At 41.8% G+C, this 22,366-nt stretch overlaps 1 protein-coding gene across 2 annotated transcripts; it reads right to left on the bottom strand.

Annotated features, from left to right (window-relative positions):
- Positions 1–396: 396 nt before the first annotated feature.
- Positions 397–22,020, bottom strand: LOC132394463 (H-2 class I histocompatibility antigen, Q7 alpha chain-like). 2 transcript variants are annotated; one of them, XM_059970651.1, is made up of 6 exons: positions 21,697–22,020; positions 9,437–9,685; positions 5,186–5,455; positions 4,095–4,370; positions 855–967; positions 397–769 (listed from the first exon to the last, which is right to left on the bottom strand). In XM_059970651.1, the coding sequence occupies exons 1-5, from the start codon at positions 21,770–21,772 to the stop codon at positions 891–893; spliced, it is 948 nt and encodes a 315-aa protein (XP_059826634.1). In that variant the 5' UTR covers positions 21,773–22,020; the 3' UTR covers positions 397–769; positions 855–890. The 2 variants fall into 2 exon arrangements, with proteins under 2 accessions (XP_059826634.1, XP_059826635.1); XM_059970652.1 differs by lacking the exon at positions 21,697–22,020 and adding an exon at positions 10,239–11,776.
- Positions 22,021–22,366: the final 346 nt, after the last annotated feature.

Genomic DNA, 22,366 nt, shown 5'->3' with positions numbered 1-22,366 from the left:
TACACATTAAAAAAGAACAACTCCTTTAAACTAAAGCTACGCCCTCTAATATTTGACATTTCTTGGCTGGGGAAAAGACTGACTATCCTCTCTCTGGTGGTGCTGAGGATTAAATAAATGCCCATCAGGTATACCATGCCTCCAACACTCCAGAGGAAAGAAGACAGATCTGTCCAAACTGCCAGCAGGGAAAGTGAGCATATTTACACCATTGTATGAACCTCAGATTAATTGTTAGCTCTATGTCACCCCAAATTGCACCAATATCAAGGGGTTTCTGCTCCTATTTTAAAGAAAATGTTGGACCCTCCCAATCTCATATTAAGGAAAGAATTCTTCTTAGTTATCCAGAGTCCACAACAGAAATTCACACTTCCAGTGAGGTCCTTCCAAATGTCCAGTAAAACTTTCACTGCTTTATCCCACCAAATTGCCTTGGCAGTAGTTCTTCACAGCAATGGTCTGATATACAGTATTGGATTGGAGTTAAGGTTGGGAAGAGCAACTGAGGTCAAGTAGGGCTTTACAAATGAGAAATTGAAACTTCAACACACCACAACAATGAAACCTGATCCCTGAGTGAGACATAAGAAAAAGTTATAACATCACAAAACAAGTGAGCTGTAAAGTGGCAGAAGATTCAGCTAAGCAGTTCCCACACTGGAGCCAACACTAAGCTTGCTTAGGTGTTGAACCATTAATCACAAAACCAGGCAGTAGATCCACCTTGTGTTCTGAGCTGAGCTTGAGATTTGGGCCAAACACCCATCTGCAAAAGAAAAATGAGAAGAGATTGGTTGTGCAATACTGTGATGGCAAACTGGATTAGTGAAATGACCTGCCTGCTTACCCACCTGTATTGAAGCCTTAAGTCTCTCCTTGCTGCTCCTCTACACCACTTTAGTCATCATCGCAAGTGCCGCCATCAGCCCCAGCAAAGGAGCTGCACCACGAGGCTCCCCAACTCCTACTCACCAAGTAAAGATTGGTAAATTGTTAATATTTTAATATTGTTGTCACATGTACCGACGCACACTGAAAAGTCCTTGTACTGCATGCATCCACACAGATCATTGCATTACAATTGCACATTGGGGTAAAAATAACAGAATGCAAACCAACTTGTAACAGTTACAGAGAAAGTAGAGTGCAGGCACACAATAAGGTGCAAGGGCCACAATATGCTTGACTGTGACATCAAAACTTAAACTTGCCGTACTATGGAACTCTACAATACTGTTATAACAGCTAAATAGAAGCGGCCCTTGATCCCATCAGTGTGCACTTTCAGGCTTTCGTACCTTCTACTCAGTACAAGATGGGGGAAAAAGAAAGAATGTATGGTGCGGAGCTTAGGAGAATGGGGTGATCTTATTTATATTAAGGAAGGAAGTCATTAAACTGGAAAAGGTGTACAAAATATTTGCAAGAATGTTGCCAAGAAAGGTGCACTTCAATTCGAAGGGGAGATAGCATGGCCTGATATTATTTTCCCTTGAATGTAAGAGGTTGAGATATATAGAATAATGTATAAAATCATAAAGAGCATAGAGAGGATGAACGCACAATCTTCTTCCCAGGATTTGGGATCAGGAATTTTAGGACAAAAGTTAAGGTGATTCGGGTTAAAATGTAATAGAAACCTGAGGGCCAACATTCTCAAGCCGAAGGTTACCATAATAGAAAATGAGATGCAAGAGAAAGTGGCTTTGGCAGGTACATTAACAACATTTAAAAAAAAATCACTTGAACCAGTAGATAGACAGGAGATGTTTAGTAGTATATGGGCCATGGTTGGCATAGACCAGTTGTGCAGATGGGCCTGTTTTTGTGCCATAAGGCTCTATGACTTCTCTGAATATCAGTCATTTCCCAGCCAGGTATTGCCCATTGGACAGTCAGGCCTTGACCCACAGGCCCAATTGCTTCGCAGTTGTTTTTTTTCCTTGAACATTTCTTTGTTTCTTTGGCCCACAATCCATAATTGCTTCTTGCAATTGAACACAAACAAGAGAAAATCTGCAGATAATCTAGCAAATAATAACTTTCAGCAAGGAAATGGGATATGTTTTTTGAAGAAAGAAATGTTCAGAGGTGTGTAAGAGAAGAATGGAGCTGTTTAATCAGGTCCTTCAAAGTGGTAGACAGGGTGGTAAAGAAAGCCTACAGGATTTATTAATCAGGGCATAAAATGTATTTTGTTTTATTTAGAGATGCAGTATAGACCTGCCCTTGCTGGCCCAATGCACCGCACCACCCAACAACCCACCTATTTAATACGAGCTTCATCATAGGACAATTTACAATGACGAATTAACCCACTAGCTGGTACGTCTTTGGACTATGGGAGGAAACTGGAGCACCTGGAGGGTATCCAGGCAGTTTATCGAGAAAACGTACAAACTCTTACAGATGGCATTGGAACTGAACTCTGAACTACACTACCATGGTGTCCTGTGAAGCTATGGTACAGCTTTACTGAAGAAATACATAATCAGGTCATTCAAGGAGGTAGGTAAGGTGATGAACAAAGTGTACAGGATGTGAGTGTTCATTAATATGGGCACAGGATACAAGACCAATGAAATTATGGTATAGATTTATAAACATTATCAAGGCTACATCCCAGGTATTTGATACATTTTTAGTCACCAGCCTAGAGGAACAATTAGATTGCATGGGACAGAGTGCAGAGGAGATTCACCATTTTATTGGGATGTTGTAGCGGTGTGCTACACGCAGCGCTAAAATTACGACACGGAGTCGGTAACTGTAGTCGAAGGAAAAACTTTATTCGAAATCCTCAGCCTCACTTTTAAGCCTCCCTCAACCTGCCCCCCGTGGCGCAGAGGCTCCAAAGCTCTGTGCTCGCAAACCCCCGTAGGCTATCTAATTGTGAGCCGGTTCGGATGTGCCAGGAAATGGGTCGCCACAATGTAATGTTTCAGTCAAGAGGATAGTTTTGATTTGCTGAATGGGTGGAGGCTGAGAGAGGAGCTGATGGCATTATACAAAATTGTTAGGTGCATTGAAAGGAAAACTGTACAAAATGCTGAAAGAACACAGCTTTTCTTTTACTGCAGTAGTTTGTATACTGCTCCCACTTAATTTCTTTTATAAAACAGCAGTAAACTTTTCCCCAGAACAGAGATGTTTCCCCAGAACTGTAGAGATACATTTAAGGCAAGGAATAAGAGATTTAGAGAGGATATAGAGAAGTTTTTTTTTAATTAAAGGGTTAGTGGGAGATGGAAATGTTCTGCCCAAGGGCTGGTATAGGCAGCACTCTCACAGAATTTAAAAATTATTTTGATATTTATGAAGTATAAGAAGCTGTAGAGAATTGTTGATACAGTCAGCTCCAACATGGGCAGAACCCACCCCACCATCGAAGACATCTTCAAGAGGTAGTGCTTCAAGAAGGTGGCATCCATTACTAAAGACCCTTGCCATCTGGGACATGCCCTCTTCTCCTTTAATGCAATCAGGGAAAAGGTGCAGGACTCACAAAGAAGACCCTATTCAGAAACAGCTTCTTTTCTTCTACCATTAGTTTTTTGAATGGTCACAAACTCATGAACACAACCAAATTATTCCAATTTTTGCACTAATTACTTAATTTTATAATTGATGTTACTTTTCAGTCACGGAGCATTACAGCACACGAGTCCATTTGGCCCATCTAGTCCGTCAAAGTGCAATTCTGCTTATTCCCTTCAATCCACACCTGGCTATAGACCTACGTACTCTTCTCATCCACGTACCTTGGGTTGGCCATCTTACCTCCAGCTAGCAAATCTCACTAATAATGATAGTATTATGAGTTGGTCCATGTTCTAAGCTCATATGCCTTTTATGTCTTTGCACTGTACTGCTGTTGCAAAAGAACAATTTTCATATCATAATTCTTGCAAGCACTTGAATCATCGAGGAAGAGAAGGCTGAAGTACAGACCAAGTAAGTACTGGTTTGAATAGATTGGCACCAGAGGATCAGCATGTATGTGGTAAGCTGAATGGCCTCCTTCAGTGCCATATGAATTTAGGAACCATCACAAATGAATGATGCAAATTCTGTACCATACAATGACCTACCTCCCCGCGCCATCAGTGTCTCTGGCAGGCTGCTGTGCTCGACATGGCAGGTATAGATGTTCACATCATTGTCCTGCAGCTCAATGACCAGTTCCATCCAGTATGTATCATTGTAGTTTGGTAGCATGGTCACCTTGTAGTCTTCAGAGATAACCCGCCCATTCTTCAGCCAAGTGGCGTTGATAGCACGGGGGTAGAAGGGAGTGATGATGCATGAGAGACTCTTGCCTGCAGTAGCTGTTGGCCTCTTTTTCATCACCTGAACCTCTGGAGCAACTGGGAAAGAATGAAGAATTAACATCACTAACTCAACACAAACTTATGTTATCTTACCATTACAAATGAAAGTTACAGTGTCCAAGAGTGGGACTCTTACTCTTTACTGCCTCAGACCAGGACCTGGCTCACTATGAATTACTATCCTGCCTGAAATCATCTCCCCAGCTCAAGGCCATGCAGACCACAGCCAGCAGTAATTTTCATTCATCTGACAGGCCCAGATCAAGGTTACAGTCACCATTACCAATCTTTACATCACCCATAGTCCCAAATCAATATTATCCTCATATTCCAAGATTGATCATGCTGTCATCATCCCAAATTAAGTTTATCTTACCAGCCTTAGTTGGGAGATCCTTCAAAATTCCTGATCAAGAGATGCTCTCAATGTCCTGGATTGGGAGATATATGACTGTGTCTAAATAGAAGTTTCCACACTATCCCTGACTTGGACATCATTAGTCACCTTCAACTGAGGTATCTTTCACTGTCCTAGATGAAGAGATCCCTCACTACCCCAGATAAGGACATTGCTCACCATTCAAAATTGGGAGATCCCCCAGTGTCGCAGATTGGGACCTCTCTCATCTTCTTGCATCAGAACTCCACTCACCAAATTTGATCAGGGCACTCTGATTGTGAGTTCCCTCACTGTCCTGAATCAAAAACTCCATCACAAACTTAGAATCAGGCTGCCCCCATCCATTTGGTTTCAAGACATCTCTGAACATGTCGGATCAGGAGTCCATCAATTGTCTGAAGCAGGAGTTTCCTCACAGAGCTTACAGTATGAAATCAGATGTTCTACTTGCCTTGCCTTTCAAGCTCCTCTCTGCCAAGCTGAAGACCTTTCTGCAAACACTGAATACAGGTACTGTTCATCATATAAATTTCAGGAATATCAGCAATATTAACTTGCTGAAGATAACTATTTAACAATGCCAGGACACCAGTGGCAATACACTTTCCAGTAGTGAAGTCACAACTGAGCTCTCCCAAATCTTGGCAGCCAATCTTGAGGAAGGTTTTGAATGTATTTGCAGATTGCGTGCAGCCCAGAAGCGCCTGGATGAAATCGATGCCTGGAAAGGACCAACAGGTTAATCTGAGTTAGCGGCTGAATATTCGAATACTTCAACTATTCCCATCTGCATAACGTCCTGCTAAACATGTAAGTACCATGTGCACTGTCTTGTACAATGCTTTCTCGGAAGGGTGAAGTATATGGCATGTACCCCTTGACCCTCAGTCATGTTTATCGATGTACAATATAAGCATCACAGCTTGGTATGCTCATGAACACAAGAAGGAGGAGGAGAAGAAAGCCCTTAACTTCGAGTGGAGTCATCGGGACTGGCATTTTCTTTAGCTGGCTTTCTTATTTTTATGAGGCCAAGTTGTTAGCTCGGTGCTCAACCCAGCACAGATGGAAAGCGTACTAGGGACCCGGTTGGATTCGAACTCGGGAGCCTTCACTCTTAAGTTCGGTGCTGATGCCACTTCGCCACCAGCCAGCTCATGATTGCAAAAAACTGCAGAAAGTTATGGATATAGCTCAGCACATACAGCCCCCTCCATAGATTCTATCTACATTTCTTGCTGCTTCAGTAAATCAGACAACATAACCAAAGAGTCCATCCACCCACAAGTTTTAAATTGGGGTAAGGCAAATTATAAGGGCATTAGGCAGGAACTAAGAAGCATTAATTTAGAACACTTTTTCTCTGTCAAATCTACATCAGACTAGTGGAGCGTGTTTAAATATCAATTGCTAGAGTACAGGAAAAGTATGTTCCTGTTTAGAAGGAAATATGCGGATGGAAAGATAAGTGAACTTTGGATGTCCAGGGAGGTAATGAACTTAATCAAGAAGAAAAAGAAAAGTTATGTAAAGCTTTGGAAGTTAGAATCAAACAAAGCACATGAGAAGTATAAACAAGCCAGAAAAGAATGAAAGAAGGGAATTGGGAAAGCCAGGACAGGCCATGAAAAATCCTTGACAAGTGGGATTAAGGTGAATCCCAAGGCATTCTACACACACGTTGGGTAAAAGCATAATTAGGGAGAGGGTGGGACTACTCAAGGATGAAGTGGGAATTACTTACTGTACTTGGATGCTAAGAATGTGAATGTATTTAATGAGTTCATTGCCTCAGTATTTACTGAAGAAAAGGATATGGAGGACCAGGACATCAGTACTGAGTATAAAATATGTTAGGCATTTAGAGGTCAAAGAAAAGCCAGTGTTGGGCCTCCTAAATAGGAGTTCCCACACTATCTGCGACTGGACATCATTAGGAGTATTAAGCTGGATATGGTCCCAGGGTTTGATGGGATTTACCTGATTCTTGTAGGAGGTAAGAGGTGAGATTTCTGGACTCTGTCCAGTATTTTTGTGTCCTATCTAGCCACAGGCAAGGTTCTGGAGGACTGGTGAGTGGTTAATGTTGTACTGCTATTTAAGACGGGAACAAGGGAAAACCCTGGGAACAAGAGACCAGTGAGTCTCACATCAGTTGTAGGGAAATTGCTTAAGAAAATTCTTAGGGATAGGATATATGAGCATTTGGAAACCCATAGCCTAATTAAGGAGAGCCAGCATGGATTTATGTGTGGCCAGTTCTGCCTTACTAACCTAATTGAGTTTTCTTTGATAAGGTGACAGAGAGATTGATGAACATAGGGCAGTGGATGTTGTCTACATAGATTTTAGTAAGGCATTTATCAAAGTCCTTCATGCAAGGCTAATTTGGAAAATTAAGATCTATGGAATCCATGGCAAATTGTCTGTATTCAGAACTGGCTTGCACGTAGAAGACAGAGTGTGGTGGTTTAAGACACTCATTCGAGCTTGAGGTCTGTGATTAGTAGAGTTGCACAGGAATTTGTGCTAGGACCTCTGCTCCTTGTGACTTATATAAATGTCCAGAATGAAAATGTTGCATTAGTAAATTTGTGGTTGATATCAAGATTGGTGGAATTGCGGATAGTGTAGACAACTGGCAAAGGTTACAGCACAATATAGATCAGTTGCAGATATGAGCTGAAAATGTGGTAGTTGGAGTTTAACCCAGATAAATGTGAGGTGTTACACCTTGCAGGGCAAATGCAAGGAGACAATACTGTTAAGGGCAATGTCCTTAACAGTGTTGCTGAGCAGAGATCTTGGGACCAAGTTCAACGTGGCTACACGTCGATAAAGTGGTTAAAATGGGATGCTTGCTTTTACTAGTTGAGGCACTGAGTTCAAAAGTCAGGAGGTTACGTTACAATTCAATAAAACTCAAGTTTATTCACATCTGGAGTATTGTCTACAGATCCAGCCAACCCACTAGAGGAAGGATGTTGAGGCATTGGAGAGGATGATGAATAGGTTCACCAGGATGCTGCCTGGTTTAGAGGACATGTGCTATCACAAGAGGCTGGAAAAACATGGGATTCCCTGAAGCATTGGAGGCCAAGGCTCAATCTGATAGAGGTTAAAGGGGGTGTGATTAGAGAGCATCTGCTTTCCAGGGTTGAAATGTCTAATACCAGAGGACATGCGTAGAAGGTGAGAGGGGTTAGGTTCAAGAGGGATGTGATGGGTAATTTTTTTTTTTACTCAGAGTCATGGATGCCTAGTATAGAGGTAGAGGCAAATACATTAAACAACTTTAACATACATTTGGATAGGCACATTGATATAAGGTGGATGGAGTTATATGGACATAGCATAGGTAGGATGGATTAGTGTTTGGGTGTTTTTGATCAGCTTTTTAGCCAGTTCAGCACAACGCTGGTGTGCTCTTCTGTGTTCTATGACATTCTCTCTTCTTCCCCATCTCATAGGGCAGAAGATACAAAAGCCTGAAAACATGTATCACTGGGGTCAAGTGAAATCTTGACCTCACAAACACCCGTATTATGGCTTTGCACCTTATGGTCTGCTTTCATTGCATTTTCTCTATGACTGTAACAATTTATTCTGCATTGTTATTACTTCCTCTTGCACCTCAGCGTACTGCGATAATGAAATGACATGTACAGATGGTGTGCAAAACGAAGTTTTTCACTTCAGCTTAGCAGATATGACAATAACAAAAACATTTACCAATTTACCATGAAGAACACAAAGCCACGTATAGGCATGGCAAAGAGCATGGGATCACAGCATTCTGTGTGCAGTGTGTGATGCACACGACAGGATCAGTAATAAACAAGAGCATGAGAGAGTGGCATAGTGGAATATTGATTGTGGAGGGGGTGGTCCGTGCGGAGTGTACATCATTGCATGATATAATGCAGGGGTCATGTTGAAGGACTGTGTACTGCTCATCAGTGTGAGTAGAAGGTAGCACACCAACATCTTTGCTTAGAAGTCTAAGGAGATTCAGCATGTCATCTGACAAATTTCTAGAAATCATGTCCTCATATCGAAACTCTCTCCCATTGAGGACATTTACCAGTGAAGGTGACATTCATCAACAGGGACAACCACCATCAGGGCTGCGTCCTCTTCTCCATGCTGCCATCAAGCAGAAGTTACAGCAGCCAGAAAACCCACACCTCAAGGTTTAGCACCTTTCCCTCCACTGCCATCAGGTTCTTGAACCAACCTGAAAAACCCCAACATTACTTCTAAAGATTTTTCTCTTAATTTGCACAAGTATCATTATGTTATTGTACTCATGTAAATGACATGTAATTTTGAATTGTACTTTATATTAACTTATGTTTGTTAGACCCGTGCAAAGCCAGAGAGGCAGTGGGTCTGATTCTCACTGTTTTTCGGAGGAGATCGGTGTGGAGTGAGTGGTGGGTTCTCAGAAATAGATCCTCATAGTGTATTGAAGTGCAAATTTTCTCATGAACATGTGAGATACAGAAGGAATGCTTTTAATTGCAGGTAAATATTTGTTACAGAATGTTGGGGGGGGGCATATAACCTGTGAAAGATTTGAAACCAAGGATAAGAATTTTAAAACTGATACAGCTTAATTGGATCCATTGAAAGTTCAACATGTTGTCAGTGTGCAAGTCACTGTGAGCCTCAAAGAACATTGGAGATCAAAGGCACGTACTAAACATTGAGGTGAATGGAGTCAGATTATGAGAAAGGAGCTTTTTAATCATGTCCAGGATCCCTTTCTGGTTTTTCCAGTCTTGAGCTGAAAAGCCATCCATGATCCACTGTTGCTTGGCTTCTACCGCCTGGAGGGTGCTGTCATAGTAGTATATCTGCAAGTCGTCCAACATCCCAACCATGGAGATGTATGGCAGCCCAGGAATGTTTAGCGAATGGAGGTAGAAATATGTCAAGCTGTGGGAGACTGAAAAAAAGAAGAGAGTGAGAGAGGAGTGTGAGAAAATAACTAAGGATGCCCTCCATTTATAAGGCACAACTCAAAGGTCTGATGGAAAACTGTCCACTTGCCCAAACTAATACACAGGCACACACATACAGGTCTGGATTAGACCCCCCCCCCCCCCCAGTGATTGGCTCCCCATCAACATGGAACCACCACCACTGAAACAGGCCTCATTGCATCGGCCATGTATAAATCCCAAGCAGCTCTGGATAGAAGAACCAAATTGCAGTGGGGACAGAAAATGAAGGGTCCAAATCCTCCAAACTGTTGAGCATCTTAGGTATCACCACTGAACGTACTTGGACAGGGACGCAGATAGGAAATGTTTAGAGCCCAACGTAGATAGCAATCTTGGCTGACGTGGACCTGTTGGGTCTAAGTGCCTGCTTCTGTGCTATGTGGATGTACAGTAACAACTGTTGACACTGTCACTAACTGAGGACTTGTCCAAAACTTGAGAGAGCACAGACTTAGTACTACTTGGACCTGAACACCATTGTGCATATATGCATACCTTGAGTACTGCACCAGTTCAAAAAGGCAGCTCGCAGCCACCTTCTCAAGGACCTCTAGGGAATTAAACAGTGGTTCACCTTGCGAATCCAAGTCCATGAGTGAATAAAGCAAATAAAATATTTTTAAAATGAAGCCTTATTTACCACATATGTAACACCTCTGTAGCACCTGCCTTACTATGTGTGAGAAAACCAAATTATATAGCATTACACTGGGTGCTAGTAGGCAATCAGAAGCTTCTAGGTAGTGGAAGGAGGCTGTGAATAGTAACCACATACTTCTGGAGATAAGTTTTGTTTATAAGAAAAAAAACTATATGTACAAAATATTTACATGAGCAAGAACAATTCAAAATTCCAACATTCTGTTTAGGTACCAAATCTTAGATATCACACCAAAACAAATTCATTTTAAATTAGAATCAGTGAGATTCCTTCATTACTCTAATTTCTCTTACTAATTAGATCCAGTTTGGCACCCTAGTTAAAAGTTTACAGATTAAACGTTCCTTTTTACTTATCCCTAGTTAGTTAGAAAACCAAATATAATTCTTATTCTTAAGTATTATAGTTAACTTCAGTTTCAGTTCCACAGAGTGTTTCTACAAATTTAAATTCAAATTCAAAAATTATACATACACAGTTTAACACCTTTCATAATTCTCCAACATCACAACTTTTAAACAAAGTAAATCTCATTCAGTAACTTATCAAAGTCTTTGCAAAGTAATCAGTTCTTTCAGGAAATCAAATTCAGATTCTTTGAATGAAAATGAACTTACACATCCAACCATAATATATCCTCTGCGTCATTACACATTTCGTTCCCGCGCTGGCTCTTGGAATCTTGGGTAGCTCGCCATCTTCTTTCTTGGCTCATTGGAAAGAGTACTTTATCGTCCATGGCAAGTCGATTCACAAACTTGTACAAAAACTTAACCAAATCCCTTGGTATGATTTTACAAAACTAATTTCCAGTTACACGGTAGAAATCTTGGACACTCGTCTCTGCTGATACTGTCTCGTTATAGCTGCTGCATGTTATACCCGTAGTTTCGATACGTCATTTATTACTATTGTCTCTCCTCCAGGGGTTTCACCTCAGGTTTTTAAGTTAGTAGGGTAAAGCTATGCACTAATAATACCAATAATAATAAAAGTTAATGTCTTCAGCTTCTAATCGTTTCTGCGCTTCTCTCTCTGCCCGCGCCTGCGTCGGCTGCGCCTTGTTCTCGCATAGCATTTTTTTTTTTAAGTTCTCGTTTCTTGTAATCGGTAAACTTCATTTTCATCCCTCCGCAGGTGTATCTTTCTAACATTATGCCTTTGGGTTTAATTAACTTGGGTTAAGCATACACTTTCAAACGTTGGAAAATATAGCTTCCCTTCCTCCACCATCAACTCTGTTCTCAAACGCATCTTTCCCATTCCCCGCAAATCTGTCCTCACCCATCCGCCCACCACCCCACTCGGGATAGGGTTCCCCTTGTCCTCACCTACCACCCCACGAGCCTCCGGGTCCAACTTATAATTCTCCGTAACTTCCGCCACGTCCAACGGGATCCCACTACCAAGCACATCTTTCCCTCCCCACCTCCCCTTTCTGCTTTCCGCAGGGATCGCTCCCTACGCGAGTCCCTTGTCCATTCGCCCCCCCCCAATCCCTTCCCACCGATCTTCCTCGGAACAAGGGAGAACGAGCAGAACAAATGCTACACCTGCCCTTACGCTTCCTCCCTCACCACCGTTCAGGGCACCAGACAGTCCTTCCAGGTGAGGCGACACTTCACCTGTTAGTCGGCTGGTGTGGTATACTGCGTCCGGTGCTCCCGGTGTGGCCTTTGATATATTGGTAAGACCCGACGCAGACTGGGAGACCATTGCACTGAACACATACTCATTGTCCCCCAGAGAAAGCAGAATCTGCCAGAGGCCACACATTTTAATTCCACGTCCCATTCCCATTTTGATATGTCTGTCCACACTCAGGTTGGAGGAACAACACCTTATATACCGGCTGAGTAGCCTCCAACCTGTTGGCATGAACATTGACTTCTCTAACTTCCGTTAATGCCCCTCCTCCCCTTCTTACCCCATCCCTGATTTATTTAGTGTTTATTCCCCCTTTTTCTCTTTCTGCCCATCACTCTGCCTGTTCTCCATCTCCCTCTGGTGCTTCCCTCCCTCTTTCTTTCTCCCTAGGCTTCCCGTCCCATGATACTTTCCATTCTCCAGCTCTGTATCCCTTTTGCCAATCACCTTTCCGGCTCTCAGCTTCACCCCCCCCCCTCTGTTCTTCTCCTATCATTTTGCATTTTCCCCTCCCCCCCACTTTCAAATCACTTACTGTCTTTCTTTGCACTTAGTCCTGATGAAGGGTCTCGGCCCGAAACGTCGACAGTGCTTCTCCCTATAGATGCTGGCCTGCTGCGTTCCACCAGCATTTTGAGTGTTGCTTAAAATATGGCGACTCCTTTGCTTGCATCTTTGGAATTTCCATCTTTAATATCTCTATTTTTCCCTTTCAGGGTTCTTTTGAAGACCCTGACATGAAGTTACATACTGACGACGTTTCTTTGTGGGAATAGGACCCACTCTCGGCGTTTCACAGCTGGCCGTTGTTCAGCACACCAAGGGCTCGGCCTGAGATTTCAGCTTGTCTTTGGAGGCCTAGGATCTCGGGGTTTTGGAGATTGGCAGATCAAAGGTCGGTGTTATGGCAGGAGATCCGTGTGTCATCAGGGCAGTCAATAGATCTATGGCTGTGTGCCCAGAGACCCAAGATCTTTGGGTACAGAGCTCATAAAAAAGAGACACAACAGAGTTCTTCGATACATCTCCCCTCTCGCTGTGAAACAGAGATGCCTCTTTCTCCTTTATTAGGGAGAGAGAGAGCCTGTGGTATGTCAAATGCCAGCTGAACAATGTAGTCTTTGGAAACTGCAAGTCTTTGTCTTTACTGTTGTTATGATAATGCTTGAGTGCTTGATGGTGGATGCTGATGCTTATTCTCCCCTGTGGGGGGAATGGGGGATTCTCTCTCTGTCTTGTTTTATGATGGTTGGCACCCAGCTTAATGGTGCATTACCACCACCTTCTGCCTCGGAGTGTGCGATAGACTCACATTCTAAATCCCTTCACCCAGTCACACACACACACATACCCTAACCTATACTTTATTCTCCCATCTTTGGACATCCTAGTACCCTATCACTATTTATCCATCAGAATCAGAATCAGACTTTAATTGCCAAGTACCTGTGCACATACAAGTAATTTACTTCTGGGAGATGTTGTCTCTCTGCTCATAACAATAATAATGATAAATATAAATGAAAATATAGATTATACATACAGGTAGTGCAATCTAAGTAATAGTTAGCCGACAGTTAACGGGCAGTCAACTGTTCAGCAAAGTGACTGCAGTAGGGAAAAAACTTCTCCAGTGCCTATTAGTCTTAGTCTGGAGGGATCTGAAGTGCCTACCAGACGGAAGCAGTTCAAACAGTCCTATAAAAAACAAAAACCCCTGTACCCCTTAAGAAAGCTAAAAATACCCTAACCTGTGCTCTCTCACCCATGGCCAGCAACCCTTTTAATGTGAATTCTTGCACCCCCAATTCCCTTAGATTAATTCTCATAATCTCTCTCTGTATCCCATACTTCCTGCAACTCAGAACAACATGTTCTACTGACTCCTCTTCCTGACATTCCTCACACAGTCCTGTCTGGTGTTTCCCTATTAATTTCAATGTTTGGTTTAGTGCACAGTGCCCCAGACTTAATCTAGTCCACACAATTTCCTCTCTTCTGCATCTACTACTTACCCTAGTACCTGCAACACTTTTTTGTCTTTGATATAGATGCCTCCCTTTCCCCTCCCTGTCCCATCTTTCTTGCCACATTTTGTTGATTTTTTCCCAGATTACACACTTAACCTCTGCTTTACTGATACTAATGTGCATTTCTATATTTTCTTTCTTTAATGCCCTCTTTGCCAACTCATCCACCCTCTCATTCCCCTTCACCCCTACATGAGCTGGAACCCATAGAAATTTAACTGGACCTCCCTGATTTGCAACTCTTGTGACTGACTGAAGGACTTCATGAAGTACATCTTGCCGGCTGTTTGAGTGAGAAGACCTTAAACTTGCTAGAACTGAGGATGAATCTGAGCATATCAATGCTTTGACTAGTCTAGCTTTCTCCACCCAATGCAACGCAACCAACACTGCCATCATCTCTACCGTATACACCACTAACTTATCAGATGTTCTTCTGCTGATTGCAATTGCTTTTGCTGGTATAGCCACCCCAAACCTTGTCAGTCCTGTTTCAGGTTCCTTAGCACCATCTGTATAAACCTGAGTATAATCACTATACTTTTCCATCACATGACAGTTAAATGCACTTACCAAATCAGTTTTATATTTTCCTTTCCTTTTTACCTCTAACAAATGCCAGTCTACATCAGGCCATACAAGTTTCCATGGAGCTACAACTGGATAAACTACTGAAGGACTTATACTTAGATCAAACACTCCACATTCTCTAGCAATATCATTCCCTACCCGACTACCTGAAACCACCCATTTTCCCAGGACTCCTGCAATACTCCTTTAGCAGGGTGAGAATCATTGTGTCCCTGCAAATTAGCACAGTAGTTTCCCATCAACTGCATCCTTCTTAATTCCAAAGGCATTATTCCCATTTCTACCTGCAGGGCTGATACTGGTGATGTTTTAAAAGCCCCACTGCACACTCTCAAAAACTGAGCCTGAATCACATCCAGTTTCCTTATAAGAGACCTAGCTGCTGATCCATATTCTGCACTTCCATAATCCAACACAGATCTTACTAAAGCCACATATATTTCTTCAATGCTGAACAACATGCTCCCCATTCCCTACCAGTCAAACATCTCATCACGTTTATTACTTTTTTACATTGCTCCTCAACTTTCCTGATATGGTCTGCCCATGTTAATCATGAATCAAATATAACTCCCAGAAAATTAAATGATCTAACCCTTTCTAATTCAATCCCATGCATCCTTAACTTCTTCCCTACCTCAATTCTTTTCCTGGTGAAAAATACAGTTTGAGTTTTTTCTACTGAAAATCTACATCCCCAATCATAACCCCACTCTACCACTTCATCAATTGCTCCTTGTAGTTTCCTGATTACATGTTCCATGTTCCTGCCTCTTTTCCACAAGGCCCCATCATCCGCAAACAGTGACCTACCTATATCCACTGGTACCTTTGTGAAGACATCATTGAGCATAATGATGAAAAGTAACGGGCTAATCACACTACCCTGAGGTGTGCCATTTCCCACTATGTACTGATTTGATAATTCTGATCTAATCTGAACTTGAATTTTTCTACCAAACAAAAAATCTTTAATCCAATTAAAAGCTCTCCCCCCAACCCCATCGTGTGCAGTTTAATTAATAATCCTTCCTCCCACATCATATCATAGGCTTTTTCAAAGTCAAAAAACACTGCAACTACTGAATCTTTATTTGCCTGGGCCTTTCTATTTTCAGTCTTTCTTATTTCTAACCTTATCACTGAGTCCATGGAATTCCTTCCCTTCCTAAAACCACACTGATAACTTGCCAGCATTCCTCTCTTCTCAAGATCATATGATAACCTTTCTGTTATCATCCTTTCCATTATCTTACATATATTTGATGTTAGTGCTATTGGCCTGTAGCTAGTGGGTTTTGACGTATCCTTGCCAGGTTTCCTTATTGGAATTACTACTGCTTCTTTCCATACACTTAGTAATCTTCCCTCCTCCCACACTGTTATAAAAATGCAGTAACATCAAGAGCACTCCTTCTCCCAGATTTTTTTTAGCATAACATAGCATATTAGATCTTTCCCTGGGGAGGTTGGTCTCGATCTCTTTATTACTCTCACCATTTCTGCCAAAGTGAATGGATCATCAATTATATCATCTGTTTCTTCCCTCTTGTTTAACACACCTGGGTATTGACTCATTGTTCTTTCCCTTCTCCCTTCTTCCTTCTTCAGACAAATTTTCTGAACAAATTATCTTTACAAATGACTTGGCCATGATTTCAGCCTGATCCCTGCTGTTTCCTCCTCAGATATCATTACTGGATATTCCCAATCCCTTCTATCTCCTCCCATCCTTTTAATCATTCCCCATACCTCTCCCACAAGCGTTATTCTTCCTATTTTGTTGCAAAACCTCCTCCAACTTGCCCTTTTAGCTTGACTTATAGTTCTTCTCACCACTGCCTGTGCCTTCTTACACTGAATCAAATGCACCATATTATGGGTTCTTTTAACTAGCCTGAATGCTCTATTTCTGTTTTTTACAGCCTGACAACATTCCTCTGTCCACCATGGTACTAGTTTTCTATACATCATATTTTTACTCCTGGGTATAGATCCTTCTGCTGCCATATAATTGCCGAAGTCACCTGACTGTTTAATTCATCTATATTTCCAGCTTATATGTGGAAGCTATGGAGAGGGTGCAGAGGAGATTTATCAGGATGTTGCCTGGATTGGAGAACAAGTCAAATGAAGCAAGGTTAGCAGAGCTGGAACTTTTCTCTTTGGAGCGTAGAAGAATGAGAGGGGACGATAGAGGTCTACAAGATTATGAGAGGCATAGATAGGGTGGATAGTCAGTACCTGTTTCCCAGGGTACCAATAGCAAACACCAGAGGGCATAGGTACAAAATTAAGGGAGGTAAGTTTAGGGGGGGGGGGGACATCAGGGGTAAGTTTTTTTACACAGGGTTGTAAGTGCCTGGAATTAATTAACAGGGATGGTGGTGGAGGCTAAAATATTAGGGGTATTTAAGAGACTCTTGGACAGGCACATGGATGAAAGAAAAATAGAGTGTTATGGGACAGTGTGGGTTTAGTACTTTTTTTTAAGGATTATATGGGTTGGCACAACATGGAGGGCTGTAGGGCCGGTAACATCAATCTTTGTCAATGCTTCTTCACTTAACTTCTGGAACATACCCAAATCTGCTTTTCCAAACACCCACTTTGGGACTCCCCAACCTGGTCTTACTTCAACTCTTTCACCCACTGAACATAAAACTGGGTAGCGATCATTGCCTACTATCGTCCCCTCTCATTCTTCTACGCTCCAAAGAGAAAAGTTCCAGCTCTGCTAACCTTGCTTCATTTGACTTGTTCTCCAATCCAGGCAACATCCTGATAAATCTCCTCTGCACCCTCTCCATAGCTTCCACATGCTTCCTATAATGAGGTGACCAGAATTGAACACACTACTCTAAGTGTGGTCTCACCAGAGATTTGTAGAGTTGCAACATGACCTCTCTACTCTCAAACTCAATCCCCGTTAATGAAGCCTAGCAACTCATTGGCCTGCTTAACTACCCTATCAACCTGTGCAGCTGAGGGATGTATGGATTTGAACCCCAAGGTCCCTTTGTTCCTCCACACTCTTAATTAACCGACCATTAATCCTGTACTCAGTCTTCTGGTTAGTCCTTCCAGAATGCATCACCTCATACTTGTCCAGATTGAACTCCATCTGCCATTTTTCTGCCCAACTCTGCAGCCTGTCTATATCCTCTTGTAACCTTCGACTACCTACATCTCCATCCACAAATCCTCCAATCTTCGTGTCATCTGCAAACTTACTCACCCATCCTTCCGCCTCTGCATCCAGATCATTTATAAAAATCACAAATAGCAGGGGTCACAATTGAGCAAGAATCATTTTTGACGAATGAAGGTAAAGTTCTCAGCATCATATAGCCAGACTGCACAAAGACAGGCCATTCGGTCCATTATATCCATGCAGACCAATGAGGAGGGTGGGGTATTTGTGTCGAAAAAGATTTATTTCCTTGGTGATGCCCCATTTCCTTAATGGGGCAATTAAGATCAGATTGTTTTAGTGTGATGTCTGTGTTAAGGTGATGCGGCTGTCACCTTTGGGCATCTGAGGGGCTGCGAAGGTTTGCATATGCTCGCAAGTCATCCACCAAGCTAATTAAGCTGACTGGGGTTGAAACAATGGACTAAGTCCACTGTTGGGAGTTTTCTGTCAGGCAGGAGGGGGTAGAGATGGCTGGAAGTAACAGGGACCTCGGAGATAGCAACTGGGAGGTGTATAGAGGCAGGCAAATGGCAGAACTCTGGGAAACTGAAAAATAAATAGCTGATTGAAGATGGTAGAGGCTTATCTTCCAGTGATGAAGGCAGCAGACAGGATTTAAATAAGGAAGGAAGAGTACAAGGTTTTGTTGAGTTTTGAATGTGGATCTGTTTCCAATATAAATTCAATCATAGTACTAAGGATTTGAAAAATTGTGAAATATTGTGCATGCACAAACTTTAAAGAGATATTACAAAGATAGAAAGCAATGTGAGAAAACTTTGGGGGTTAAAAGCAGTGGGAGGAAGAAAATAACACCAAGTAATTATACACAACGGCTTTGGGGTGTAATCTCTGGAGTACCTCTAGATGTATCCATGGCCAAGTTAAAACTTGTTCAGTCGCGTAGTAGCAGTGTGTAAGGGTAAAAAGCAGTGTGGTAGATGTGGTGATTATGGCAATTGTGGAAAAAGCATTAGGCTAAATTGTAGCAACTGTGGAGGAAAACATAGCCCTCATTATCCAGGATGTCCTGCATAATGCAATGGAAGTGGCAGCATGTTTGGGTGAAAATAGGCATATCACATGCAGAGGCTCTGCAGAAAGTATAGAAGACAGTGTCAATGGGATCTATTAATATCCAGAATGCAGATAGTTTAATGGAATTGTGTAAAGTGCATAATTGTATAACGAAGGATTCTCTGATTGTTGATAAAACTCTCATGGCAGATATGGTAAATTGTACAGCACAAACTAAAATAGGACAAAATATTAAAATTATGTGAAAAGCAGAAGAAAAACATTGAGATAAAAGACTCCAGAAGCTATTAATGATGTCTTTCAAGGAGTAAAAATGTTCACATTTCAAAGGAGAGTTGTTAATGGCTTTTTAATCTTACAATGCAATTCTAGAAACCTGTTAACTAATCGTCAAGATGTTAAGAAATTTATTGAAGCCTGGTTGAAATCTTGTTATGTTAACACAAGCCATGATCAGAAAATGCGCAATGGAGGAGTGGCTACATTGTTCAAAAATGGGATATCAGATCCAGTAGACTTTTGGAGTCTGGGGTTGTTTATGAGTCAATTGTGGTTGAAATTTAGGGAAGCTGAGATCCTTCAGTGTCTGCAGCAGGATACTGGAGATCTTTTACCAGTCTGTTGTAGCAGGTCTCCTTTGCTGCTTTATGTTGCGGGAGCAGCATCGGTGCTGGTAATGCAAAAAGACTAAATAAACTCATCAGAAAGCCTGGATCCACCCTTAGCTACAATCCAGACCCTTTTGAGTTAACAGTGGAGAGGAGGTCACTAAACAAACTGTTATCCATTATGGACAATCTGGCACATCCTCTCCATGATCTACAGAATAAGCAACAGAGCACCTGTTTGAATAGACTCATTCAGCTCTGCTGTCATAAGGATTGTTACAGAAAATTTTTCCTACCGAATGCAATATACAACAGTTCATCTGTATGCAACAGAACACTCATCCTAGTACATTAGTCTCTGCTTTATTATTCTGTACATTATTATTGCATTTTATTGCACATTGGTATATTATTATTCTGTACATTATTCTGCACACTGCTGTGTGTTTTCAAACGGTGATAATGTAAAGGAAGAACTCCCTTCTTCTTGGGATCAATAAAGTATTTATTATTATCATATAGACCTACTTTGCTAATTTCACATGTAAGATAATGGAACAAATAGTTATCGCATGGATTCCTATAGGCTGTATACCCATCTGGACTTTGTAAAAAAGAATGAGGATGGACTTGGTATTAAGTTTGGAATTTGATATTCATAAGGCCCAAGTTAATAAAGAACCAGTGGTGACAGTTTTCTTTGATTTGGAGAGAGCTTATTTGTTACGGACGCAAGGATTGCTGCTTAAACTGGAAAAGATGGGAATAAGTGGTAGATATCTTATATGATATGGAGTTACAAGTTAGGGTAGAAATATCATTCTTTCAGGAGTATGAAATAGAGAATGAGACCCCACTCATTTTTATTATGATTAATGTTATCTTAATTGTTGGCTTAAATATTTCAATATCATTAAATGCGGATGATGGAATGGTACAGTGTGGAAGAGGGGCAAGAATATAAATTATAGAGTTAGAAAAATGCAGGGAGCTACTAATGAAGTAGAAAAACTGGTGATGTCAGTGTGTGTTTAAATTTTTTCTTGCAGAGTCTAAATTTATTTGTTTTTCTGAAAGGAACATTACACCTAGTCATGATCTCAAGTTATATATTACATCTCTTAAACAAGAGATACTGGTGAAGTTTATGTTTGTGGTAGGTATGTAGATGGATACAAGTGCATGTGAATAAAATTCCAGAGAAATGTTGTTAATGTGCTCAGTTGCTTAGTTGGGTGTGAATAGGAGGTCACTTAAACAAATGTACATTGCTTTAATCAGATCTGTCTTTGATTATGGATGTGTTTGCTTATGGGTCAGCAAGACCAGCAGTCTTAAAGACTCTAGATAAAGTTCAAGCTCAAGCATTCAGATTATGTTGTGGTACTATTAGATCTCCCAAATGCCACTATTACTGGGAGAAATGGGTGAAGTACCTTTTTAGTTGGGATAACGAATAAAACACCGACTTTTATATAAAATTCAGAGGATGGTGGGAACTCAACTAGGCGATAGGTATAAAAGGAAAGAAGTCATACTTAGTTACATATTGGACATACTACATTAAATAATATGCACGATATTGGCATCTGCAGTGAGTGTATTTGTCAAGAAACAGCGCAGCATACATTGTTTGAATGTAGTTCCTAAGAAGTGGAGAGGAAACATCTTATTGCTGAATTGCCATCTTTGGCACACTGGTGAACATGGAAAGTTTGTTATGATACCACTGCCATCTCATGTGCTTAAGTGAGCATTGACTTTCATTGTAATGAGCATCAGACTTCTTGATATTATTTGAGGTTTTCTTGGTGAGTGTGTGTGTGCGTGTGAGTGCGTGTGTATTCCTGTCCCTAACTTCACACCCCAATTCAGTAGGTGGTGATAATGCACCTTATGTTGGTCTGCCAACCACCGTTAAACTTCACAGAGAAAAAAAGACTTTTTGGAACCCGCGACAGATCTCAAACGCCAGTTGAACATTTTCAGTGGTAATTTTATCCCAAACTTACCGAGTCCAGAAATTCCCCAGCATCTTGGATTTCCTCTGTAGGACACATGAGTGCGATGCACTCCAGTTCTCCAGTCTAATGGGGGTACACCTGGGATCTCTCGAAGATTAGGGGTAAGTTTCCAAAACACAACCCCAGACCTTTAAAACGATCACACACCCTTGCCTTACCTGCCTGGCTTCCCGCAACAGAGCAGAGAGACAATATGGTGAAAAGGAGCAATCTTGGTCCGTTCCGACTCTCCATTGCAGTGTCTCCTCACCTCGACAAATCCTCTCGTTGGCCAATACACTGCTGAGGGCGCAGATAAAATTCACAGAGGCAGTTCAGGGATAAATACTGCTCCCTACAAGGTACAGCCAGTAAGAACTAATGTAACTAAAAATCTTCCTGCAGAAATAACTGGCCCCGCTGCTGCTCTGGAGTGTGGAGGGAGGGAGGCAGGGCAGTAGACAGCTGGCCAGGAACAGGATGTGCAGCTGCAGGGTGCGAAGCCAAACCACTTCCAATAAGGATGTGGACATCTGCAGCCAGCAACAGAGAAGCACAGGCAGCAACACCAGTCGCTGACACATCTCTGGGCGTGCCATTTCCAGGATCCTCCCAGTGGATGCTCACCACAAACCATCTCCAGCCACTGTATAAAATAGGGGTTCCCAATCTTTTTAATTCCACCAACCAATACCATTAAGCAAGGGGTCCATGGACCCCAGGTTGGGAACCCCTGCTGTAAAACAAAACAGATGCAAGAACTCAGTGGGTCAGGCAGCATCTATGGAGGGCAATGCACAGAGACATTTTGGGTCAAGACACTTCATCTAGACTGGAAGGGTAAAGGGC

Source organism: Hypanus sabinus, chromosome 5 (genome assembly GCF_030144855.1).
Source record: "Hypanus sabinus isolate sHypSab1 chromosome 5, sHypSab1.hap1, whole genome shotgun sequence".
In the NCBI taxonomy this organism is placed as follows: domain Eukaryota; kingdom Metazoa; phylum Chordata; class Chondrichthyes; order Myliobatiformes; family Dasyatidae; genus Hypanus; species Hypanus sabinus.
Note: the sequence above shows the minus strand (reverse complement) of the source record. Positions and strands in the feature narration are given on the sequence as shown.